General features: G+C 55.7%; 1 protein-coding gene across 1 annotated transcript in view; it reads right to left on the bottom strand.

Annotated features, from left to right (window-relative positions):
- The window catches only part of LOC116956773 (ras-related protein Rab-6A-like), a 38,617-nt gene that overhangs the window by 13,307 nt on the left and 13,751 nt on the right, over window positions 1-11,559 (bottom strand). Inside the window, exons 4-6 of the mRNA XM_032978566.2 lie at window positions 10,428-10,533; window positions 4,345-4,456; window positions 3,512-3,605 (exon numbers count right to left, since the gene is read on the bottom strand). Coding sequence (XP_032834457.1) covers window positions 3,512-3,605; window positions 4,345-4,456; window positions 10,428-10,533 — 312 coding nt within the window. The remainder of the gene's footprint in view (window positions 1-3,511; window positions 3,606-4,344; window positions 4,457-10,427; window positions 10,534-11,559) is intronic.

Raw genomic sequence — 11,559 nt, 5'->3', positions numbered from 1 at the left:
GTGGCGGTGACGTCACCACGACGCTTGTGCCAGGCTATGTGCACCCTGAGGCCACGTGAAGTGTCGAACGCCCGCTGGCAGGAGGTCACGGGGCAGACCCAGGTGCCACGGGTCAACTGACTGAGATGACTGGCTGATGCACCACCTGTGCCCCCTACTGTGCCAACCTGCTGTGCTTTAGCCACCCGGCGCTCCGCTCGCTGTTGTGAGCGTCGCTCCTCCGCCCTCCGTTGTTGTTGGAGGGCGACTGCCTCCAACTGCCCAGTAGCATCCTTCACGAGCCTCCTCCACAGAGGCCGATCTTGACACCGCTGGTACCAGTCATCGGCAAGTCCACTCAGCTCCACGTCCTCCTGTACCACATCACTCCATCTCTTCTCTAGCCCGTGCCGCGCCCGCTTAGCCCCCTCAATCCGGCCAAACAAAAGCTGTTTCGGCATGCGGTGGCTGGGCATGCGGGCTACATGACCCAGCCATCGCAGCCTTGCCTGCCGGAGGAGCTCACCGATGGGACCCTGCCCAGATCTTTCAAGGATTTGTGAGCTCCTCACACAATCCAGTCTGGTTAAACCCAGGATGGATCGTAGGCAGGCCAGCCTAAATGTTTCTAACCGGCGAAGATGTTCCATTAGGGGGGTCCACGTTTCGCAAGCGTAGAGAAGGGAGGGAATGACCGTGGCCGAGAAGACCTGAAGCTTAGTGCGGAGCGACAGACCAGGTAGCTTCCACACAGCGTTACGCAACCGATGAAAAGATATTGCCGCTCGACTGATTCGGAGTGAGACCTCTGCTGTTAAACTGGAGCCAGTCATAAGCACACTGCCCAGGTATGGGAAACTCTCCACTCTCTCCACAACTGCCCCATCACCGATTGGGAGTTGTGGGGGTGGAGTGTCCGATGGTACAAAATACCCAGGCAGGTGCTTAGTTTTGGTGGGGCTGATGGTAAGGCCCCACCTCTTAGTGGCACGCTCCAGTCTCAGCAGCAGCGTCTCCAACTCCTCCTCTGACTGAGCAGCTATTACCAAGTCATCAGCATACATAACGTGGTTGAGCAATAGGGAGCCATCCCTTGACCGCACCCGGGCATCGATTAGCCTCCCATTATATCTGTACCATATGGAGATTCCCCCGGTACAGCTATTGAAGGCTTCACGAACTACGTGGTCAAAATAGATGTTAAATAATGTGGGAGCCAGAGGACATCCCTGTCGCACCCCAAGGTGTACAGGGAATGGCTCTGACTCCCGGCCACGTAGTTTTACCCGGGCCCGCTCACCATCATGAAGGTCCTTAATGATCGTGAGCAGAGGGTCAGGTACTCCAAAAGCACGAAGAACGACCCAGAGCCCAGGCCTACTGATGGTATCATAGGCCTTGACCAGGTCAATAAAGCAGAGATGTAGGTCTTGTTGGAATTCCCTACACCTCTGCTGTAGCAGACGGACAGAAAATATGGCATCTGTGCAGGACCGCCCTTTCCTGAAACCGCATTGGGGCTCCGCAAGCCTCTCCTCAGCGTGCCTGGCAAGGCGATGCTGAATAATCCTTGCCAGGACCTTTCCCGGCACACTGAGGAGTGAGATGCCCCTGTAGTTGTTACAGTCTGTGCGGTCCCCCTTCTTAAAAATGGGGACCACCAGGGCATCCTTCCAATCCTGCGGAACCCGTCCAGTGGTCCAGACTGTTGTTATGATGTCATATAGGGCAGTCTGTGCACAAACGCCACCCTCCCTCAGCATTTCGCTTGGGAGATCATCTCTGCCCGCTGCCTTTCCTGGTCTCAGACTCCGGATCGCCTTCAATACTTCATCAGCAGCTGGCACCTCAGCCAGCCACTCACAGGGGGTGACTTCATCCAATATTTGAGGCACCGCAGCCTCAGCAGGGTCATCCTCACTTTGTGCCACGATGTTTTCCTGGCTGAGGGATTTTCCCTCCCCCAGGACCTCACAGAAATGCTCAGCAAATCTGCGAACCTGTTCCTGGGGGTCGGAAATTGGATCACCGTTTTTTCCCCTAATGATGGTAATAGGTGTGGCGCTGCAGGTTACTTTTTTGATGGAGTTAAATAGAGATTTGTGATCACGGGCCACTGAGGCAGACTCCATCTCCTCAGCAACCCGCGACCACCACCCATCCTTGCAGCGCCTCACGGCTCTCCGAACCTCCGAGCGAAGGCTGCGGTAAGCCTCCTCATTCTCTGACGTGGGATTCTGTAGCCGATGACAGTGGGCCTGTCGCTTTTTCTCAACCATCGTGAACAACTCCTCTGTCATCCAGGGTGTCTGGGGAGGTCTGGACCGCGTACCCAAAGCAGCCATTGCAGCTGCATGAGTCACAGTCCTAAACCTCGCCCATTTACCCTCGACATCAGGAGGAGTCGGGGACGATGCCAATCCCAGCAGCAAGCGATGATGAAATTCTCGCTTGCAACTTTCATCAGATAACTGAGACCAGGCCACTTTAGGTTGGAATGGGGTCCTGGGTGTACACCCACCACCGGAGTGGAAGAATGGCAGGCGCATCTTACAGATGACTAGTCGATGGTCAGAGGGCAGATCAGCTCCACGGTAGGTCCTGGTGTCAAGGACATGGGCTCGCATTCGCTGGTCCGTCACTATGTAGTCCAGCAGATGTTCTTGCTTGGACCCGGCATGCATCCATGATGTTGTGTGGATGCGCCGATGCCGGAACAGCGTGTTGGTAATTACAAGCCCATGGGCTGCACAAAAATCTAGCAGCCTCCTACCGTTGTTATTGAGCTGATCTGGCCCATGCCCTCCAATCACTCCAGACCAGGTGCCAGTATCATGACCAACTCGGGCATTGAAGTCACCCAACATGATGACTCTATCCCGAGGGGCCACTTTAGCCAGCACCTGTGACAGGAGGTCATAGAAGGCATCTGACTCATCGGCTTTGCCTGCATCCCTCCACGGATGTTCATCTTCGGTGGGGGCATAAGTAACCACGACCACCATTCCTCGCCTCCGGTTGATGGGAAGGCGAGCCCAAAGTAGCCTGGGGCTTACAGCTTCCCACACCTCACCGCCACGCTCCCACGCCCCCTTCATTCTTTTGTTCAAAAGAAGACCCACACCCTGTTGTTTGGCAGTCTGCTGCCCCGAGTAGAGGACTGTCCTCCCCTCATGGTGGCAGGAGCCAGAGCCGGTCCACCGGACCTCCTGAATGCCGCATAGATCCAGGCGGTACCGGTCCAGCTCCCGACAGAGGAGTGGCAGCCTCTCCTCTGCAGTGAGCGTTCGAACATTCCACGTGGCCAACCGTAGTGGCTTTTCGTTGTTTCTGGAGTAGCCCCGAGGGTAGGTATTCAATCTCCTGGCTCCGCCAATTGGGGTTTGGCCAGGAGACGTCATAGACGCCTGGCCCCCCGGGGCCTCCGGCACACACACACAGACACACACCACACACACACTACACACACCACACACACACACCACACACCACACACCACACACACACAGAGCGTGGTCGCGTTGCTGTGGACCTGCTTGACGTTGTATCCGGTCTTGGCGCTCGTCTCTATGAACATCACGTTCAAGTCCTTCGCCTTCTGCTCCCCCTCTTCAAATGGGATCTGCCTGCACACATCATCATCATCAACCTCATCAACAACATCATCAACAACAACATCATCAACATCATCATCAACATCATCATCAACATCATCATCAACAACATCATTATCAACATCATCAACCTCATCAACATCATCATCAACAACATCATCATCAACAACACCATCATCAACCTCATCAACATCATCATCAACATCATCATCAACATCATCAACAACACCATCATAAACCTCATCAACATCATCATCAACATCAACATCATCAACCTCATCATCAACCTCATCAACAACATCATCATCATTACCCACGACCGCCTGCGTACCAGGCGAGGTTGTCAACATCTAGCCACCGAACTCCGGCCGTGGCCGCGTTTGTAGAAGCGCGTTGGGGATGTGCTAACCGCTGCGCCACCACCCCTCCCACCCCACCCACCGCTCCCATCTCTCCGTGACCCACCCACCCCACCCACCCCACCCACCGCTCCCATCTCTCCGTGACACTCCCACCCCACCACTCCCACCCCACCACTCTCACCCCTCCCACCCCTCCCACCCCACCACCACTCCCACCCCACCACTCCCACCCCGACCCTCCCACCCCACCACTCCCACCCCTCCCACCCACCCCACCACCACTCCCACCCCACCACTCCCACCCCGACCCTCCCACCCCACCACTCCCACCCCACCGTGACCCTCCCACCCGTCCCCGCGTGATCCGCCCACCCCACCAGCCCGCCCACCTCTTCTCGACGAGGTCCGTCTTGTTCCCCACGAGGACGATGACGACGTCGCCCCCACGCTCGGTCCGCACGTCGTCAATCCACTTGGTGGTCTGCTGGAACGAGTTCACGTCTGGGTGGGCGGGGGGGAGGGGGGGAGGGGGAGGGGGGAGGGGGGGAGGGAGAGAGGGAGGGGGGAGTGGGAGAGGGAGGGGGGGGAGGGGGAGAGGGAGGGGGGGAGAGGGAGGGGGGAGTGGGAGGGGGGAAAGGGGGAGAGGGAGGGGGGAGGGGAGAGGGGGGAGTGGGAGGGGGGAGAGGGGGGAGAGGGAGGGGGGAGTGGGAGAGGGGGGAGGGAGGGGGAGAAGGAGGGGGGAGGGGGGAGAGGGAGGGGGGAGGGGAGAGGGGGGAGTGGGAGGGGGGAGAGGGAGGGGGGAGTGGGAGAGGGGGGAGGGAGGGGGAGGGGGAGAGGGGAGAGGGAGGGGGAGAGGGAGGGGGGGAGGGAGGGGGAGAGGGGGGAGGGGGCGGGGGATAGGGAGAGGGAGGGAGGTGGAGGGAGAGGCAAAGGGCGCCCAGGTAGCCTTTAACCCGGCTGTTTGAGGGGGAGGGGGCAAGTGCTGTCAGCGAGGACCACGTGGGAAGGCCACCGCAGTGCCTGTGAGCGTGTGTGTGTCTGCGTGTGAGCGTGTGTGTGTGTGTGTGTTTAATTCGTGGTCAAGGCCTATGATACCATCAGTAGGCCTGGGCTCTGCGTCGTTCTTCGTGCTTTTGGAGTACCTGACCCTCTGCTCACGATCATTAAGGACCTTCATGATGGTGAGCGGGCCTGGGTAAAACTACGTGGCCGGGAGTCAGAGCCATTCCCTGTACACCTTGGGGTGCGACAGGGATGTCCTCTGGCTCCCACATTATTTAACACCTATTTTGACCACGTAGTTCGTGAAGCCTTCAATAGCTGTACCGGGGGAATCTCCATATGGTACAGATATAATGGGAGGCTATCGATGCCCGGGTGCGGTCAAGGGATGGCTCCCTATTGCTCAACCACGTTATGTATGACGATGATCTGGTCATTGCCGCTCATTCAGAGGAGGAGTTGGAGACGCTGCTGCTGAGACTGGAGCGTGCCACTAAGAGGTGGGGCCTTACCATCAGCCCCACCAAAACTAAGCACCTGCCTGGGTATTTTGTACCATCGGACACTCCACCCCTACAACTCCCAATCGGTGATGGGGCAGTTGTGGAGAGAGTGGAGAGTTTCCCATACCTGGGCAGTGTACTTATGACTGGCTCCAGTTTAACAGCAGAGGTCTCACTCCGAATCAGTCGAGCGGCAATATCTTTTCATCGGTTGCGTAACGCTGTGTGGAAGCTACCTGGTCTGTCGCTCCGCACTAAGCTTCAGGTCTTCTCGGCCACGGTCATTCCCTCCCTTCTCTACGCTTGCGAAACGTGGACCCCCCTAATGGAACATCTTCGCCGGTTAGAAACATTTAGGCTGGCCTGCCTACGATCCATCCTGGGTTTAACCAGACTGGAGTGTGTGAGGAGCTCACAAATCCTTGAAAGATCTGGGCAGGGTCCCATCGGTGAGCTCCTCCGGCAGGCAAGGCTGCGATGGCTGGGTCATGTAGCCCGCATGCCCAGCCACCGCATGCCGAAACAGCTTTTGTTTGGCCGGATTGAGGGGGCTAAGCGGGCGCGGCACGGGCTAGAGAAGAGATGGAGTGATGTGGTACAGGAGGACGTGGAGCTGAGTGGACTTGCCGATGACTGGTACCAGCGGTGTCAAGATCGGCCTCTGTGGAGGAGGCTCGTGAAGGATGCTACTGGGCAGTTGGAGGCAGTCGCCCTACAACAACAACGGAGGGCGGAGGAGCGACGCTCACAACAGCGAGCGGAGCGCCGGGTGGCTAAAGCACAGCAGGTTGGCACAGTAGGGGGCACAGGTGGTGCATCAGCCAGTCATCTCAGTCAGTCGACCCGTGGCACCTGGGTCTGCCCCGTGACCTCCTGCCAGCGGGTGTTCGACACTTCACGTGGCCTCAGGGTGCACATAGCCTGGCACAAGCGTCGTGGTGACGTCACCGCCACTTAGTGGCGAATGGCGGTTGTTGTTGTGAGCGTGAGCGTGTGTGCGTGTGAGCGTGAGCGTGTGTGCGTGTGAGCGTGAGCGTGTGTGTGTCTGCGTGTGTGTGTCTGCGTGTCTGCGTGTGTGTGTCTGCGTGTGTGCGTGAGCGTGTGTGTGCATGTGTCTGCATGTGTAAGCGTGAGCGTGTGTGTGTGCGTGTGTGTGTCTGCGTGTCTGCGTGTGTGTGTCTGCGTGTCTGCGTGTGTGTCTGCGTGTCCGGCAAAACAACCCCCTACCTCCTCGCGGTGCCGGACGGGCAACTCTGTCGTGGACAGTGCTGTGGGGGGAGGTCCAATTGTGATTGGCTCCTCCCCTCATGGCGTCTGTGTCCACCACAGGGGCTAAACGGGGGCTCTGGACGGGTGCAAGGGGCTGGTAACCCCTCCACCTTCAATTAATTACCACTAAACCGCGAATTAAGTATATAACTAATAAGCTTGTGCCGGAGGCCCCGGGGGGCCAGGCGTCTATGACGTCTCCTGGCCAAACCACAATTGGCGGAGCCAGGAGATTGAATATCTACCCTCGGGGCTCCTCCAGAAACAACGAAAAACCACTACAGGTGGCCACGTGGAATGTTCGAACGCTCACTGCGGAGGAGAGGCTGCCACTCCTCTGTCGGGAGCTGGACCGGTACCGCCTGGATCTTTGTGGCATTCAGGAGGTCCGGTGGACCGGCTCTGGCTCCTGCCACCATGAGGGGTGGACAGTCCTCTACTCGGGGCAGCAGACTGCCAAACAACAGGGTGTGGCTCTTCTTTTGAACAAAATAATTAAGGGGGCGTGGGAGCGTGGCGGTGAGGTGTGGGAAGCTGTAAGCCCCAGGCTACTTTGGGCTCGCCTTCCCATCAACCGGAGGTGAGGAATGATGGTCGTGGTTACTTATGCCCCCACCGAAGATGAACATCCGTGGAGGGATGCAGGCAAAGCCGATGAGTCAGATGCCTTCTATGACCTCTTGTCACAGGTTCTGGCTAAAGTGGCCCCTCGGGATAGAATCATCTTGTTGGGTGACTTCAATGCCCGAGTTGGTCATAATACTGGCACCTGGTCTGGAGTGATTGGAGGGCATGGGCCAGATCAGCTCAATAACAACGGTAGGAGGCTGCTAGATTTTTGTGCAGCCCATGGGCTTGTAATTACCAACACGCTGTTCCGGCATCGGCGCATCCACACAACATCATGGATGCATGCCGGATCCAAGCAAGAACATCTGCTGGACTACATAGTGACGGACCAGCGGATGCGAGCCCATGTCCTTGACACCAGGACCTACCGTGGAGCTGATCTGCCCTCTGACCATCGACTAATCATCTGTAAGATGCGCCTGCCATTCTTCCACTCCGGTGGTGGGTGTACACCCAGGACCCCATTCCGACCTAAAGTGGCCTGGTCTCAGTTATCTGATGAAAGTTGCAAGCGAGAATTTCATCATCGCTTGCTGCTGGGATTGGCATCGTCCCCGACTCCTCCTGATATCGAGGGTAAATGGGCGAGGCTCAGGACTGTGACTCATGCAACTGCAATGGCTGCTTTGGGTACGTGGTCCAGACCTCCCCAGAGACCCTGGCTGACAGAGGAGGTGTTCAGGATGGTTGAGAAAAAGCGACAGGCCCACTGTCATCGGCTACAGAATCCCACGTCAGAGAATGAGGAGGCTTACCCCAGCCTTCGCTCGGAGGTTCGGAGAGCCGTGATGCGCTGCAAGGACGGGTGGTGGTCGCGGGTTGCTGAGGAGATGGAGTCTGCCTCAGTGGCCCGTGATCACAAATCTCTATTTAACTCCATCAAAAAAGTAATCTGCAGCGCCACACCTATTACCATCATTAGGGGAAAAACGGTGACCCAATCTCCGACCCCCAGGAACAGGTCTGCAGATTTGCTGAGCATTTCTGTGAGGTCCTGGGGGAGGGAAAATCCCTCAGCCAGGAAAACATCGTGGCACAAAGTGAGGATGACCCTGCTGAGGCTGCGGTGCCTCAAATATTGGATGAAGTCACCCCCTGTGAGTGGCTGGCTGAGGTGCCATCTGTTGAGGAAGTACTGAAGGCGATCCGGAGTCTGAGACCAGGAAAAGCAGCGGGCAGAGATGATCTCCCAAGCGAAATGCTGAGGGAGGGCGGCGTTTGTGCACAGACTGCCCTATATGACATAACAACAGTCTGGACCACTGGACGGGTTCCGCAGGATTGGAAAGATGCCCTGGTGGTCCCCCTTTTTAAGAAGGGGGACCGCGCACAGACTGTAACAACTACAGGGGTATCTCACTCCTCAGTGTGCTGGGAAAGGTCCTGGCAAGGATTATTCAACATCGCCTTGCCAGGCACGCTGAGGAGAGGCTTGCGGAGCCCCAATGCGGTTTCAGGAAAGGGCGGTCCTGCACAGATGCCATATTTTCTGTCCGTCTGCTACAGCAGAGGTGTAGGGAATCCCAACAAGACCTACATCTCTGCTTTATTGACCTGGTCAAGGCCTATGATACCATCAGTAGGCCTTGGCTCTGGGTTGTTCTTCGTGCTTTTGGAGTACCTGACCTTCTGCTCACGATCATTAAGGATCTTCATGATGGTGAGCGGGCCCGGGTAAAACTACATGGCCGGGAGTCAGAGCCATTCCCTGTACACCTTGGGGTGCGACAGGGATGTCCTCTGGCTCCCACATTATTTAACATCTATTTTGACCATGTAGTTCGTGAGGCCTTCAATAGCTGTACCGGGGGAATCTCCATATGGTACAGATATAATGGGAGGCTGATCGATGCCCGGGTGCGGTCAAGGAATGGCTCCCTATTGCTCAACCACGTTATGTATGCTGATGATTTGGTAATAGCTGCTCATTCAGAGGAGGAGTTGGAGACGCTGCTGCTGAGACTGGAGCGTGCCACTAAGAGGTGGGGCCTTACCATCAGCCCCACCAAAACTAAGCACCTGCCTGGGTATTTTGTACCATCGGACATTCCACCCCCACAACTCCCAATCGGTGATGGGGCAGTTGTGGAGAGAGTGGAGAGTTTCCCATACCTGGGCAGTGTGCTTATGACTGGCTCTAGTTTAACAGCAGAGGTCTCACTCCGAATCAGTCGAGCGGCAATATCTTTTCATCGGTTGCGTAACGCTGTGTGGAAGCTACCTGGTCTGTCGCTCCGCACTAAGCTTCAGGTCTTCTCGGCCACGGTCATTCCCTCCCTTCTCTACGTTTGCGAAACGTGGACCCCTCTAATGGAACATCTTCGCCGGTTAGAAACATTTAGGCTGGCCTGCCTACGATCCATCCTGGGTTTAACCAGACTGGATTGTGTGAGGAGCTCACAAATCCTTGAAAGATCTGGGCAAGGTCCCATCGGTGAGCTCTTCCGGCGGGGAAGGCTGCGATGGCTTGGTCATGTAGCCCGCATGCCCAGCCACCACATGCCGAAACAGCTTTTGTTCGGCCGGATTGAGGGGGCTAAGCGAGCGCGGCACGGGCGAGAGAAGAGATGGAGTGATGTGGTACAGGAGGACGTGGAGCTGAGTGGACTTGCCGATGACTGGTACCAGCGGTGTCAAGATCGGCCTCTGTGGAGGAAGCTCGTGAAGGACGCTACTGGGCAGTTGGAGGCAGTCGCCCTACAACAACAACGGAGGGCAGAGGAGCGATGCTCACAACAACGAGCGGAGCGCCGGGTGGCTAAAGCACAGCAGGTTGGCACAGTAGGGGGCACAGGTGGTGCATCAGCCAGTCATCTCAGTCAGTCGACCCGTGGCACCTGGGTCTGCCCCGTGACCTCCTGCCAGCGGGCGTTCGACACTTCACGTGGCCTCAGGGTGCACATAGCCTGGCACAAGCGTCGTGGTGACGTCACCGCCACTTAGTGGAGAATGGCGGTTGTTGTGTATGTGCGTGAACGTGTGTGTGTGTGTGTGCGTGTGTGTATGTGCGTGAGCATGTCTGCGTGTCTGCGTGTGTGTATGTGTGTGTGTGTGCGTGAGCGTATCACTGGTGATGTCGTAGACCACCACGGCCGCTGCCGAGTCCCGGATGTAGCTGGGGATGAGGCTGCGGAAGCGCTCCTGCCCTGCCGTGTCCCACAGCTGCAGTCGGATCTGCAGAGACAAAGGTCCCCCACGTAGCCTTGAGCGGGCTGCCGGGGCAAGTGCCGTTCGCGAGCGGCTGCTGCTGCTGCTGCTGCTGCTGGGTGTCCGCGTGTCTGCTGGACATAGGCGGCGAAGAGCTTCATAGCTCATCGGATTCCTCATCCAGCGTGAACGAAATATCGTGATGTACGTCGCACTCAGATTGGAAATGTTGTGGATTTGCTCTCCAACACACAAATGGTGTCGTGCTGCACTAGTAAACTACACTATACACTACACTACACACTACACACTGTACTGTACTAGTATACTACACTATACACTACACTATACACTACACACTGTACTGTACTAGTATACTACACTATACACTACACTATACACTACACTATACACTAGTGCTGTACTAGTATACTACACTATACACTACACTATACACTACACTATACACTACACACTGTACTGTACTAGTATACTACACACTACACACTGTACTGTACTAGTATACTACACTATACACTACACACTAGTACTGTACTAGTATACTACACTATACACTACACTATACACTAGTGGTGTACTAGTATACTACACTATACACTACACTATACACTACACTATACACTAGTGCTGTACTAGTATACTACACTATACACTACACTATACACTACACTATACACTACACACTGTACTGTACTAGTATACTACACTATACACTACACTATACACTACACACTGTACTGTACTAGTATACTACACTATACACTACACACTAGTACTGTACTAGTATACTACACTATACACTACACTATACACTAGTGGTGTACTAGTATACTACACTATACACTACACTATACACTACACACTACACTATACACTAGTGCTGTACTAGTATACTACACTATACACTACACTATACACTGCACTATACACTACATGATACACTACACTAGTGCTGTACTAGTATACCACAGTATATACTACACTATACACTAGTGCTGTACTAGTATACTACACTATATACTACACTATACA

Source organism: Petromyzon marinus, unplaced genomic scaffold, assembly GCF_048934315.1.
Source record: "Petromyzon marinus isolate PM22_M1 ecotype Great Lakes invasive population unplaced genomic scaffold, UKy_Petmar_22M1.pri1.0 PM_Scaffold_17, whole genome shotgun sequence".
Lineage (NCBI taxonomy): Eukaryota > Metazoa > Chordata > Hyperoartia > Petromyzontiformes > Petromyzontidae > Petromyzon > Petromyzon marinus.
Note: the sequence above shows the minus strand (reverse complement) of the source record. Positions and strands in the feature narration are given on the sequence as shown.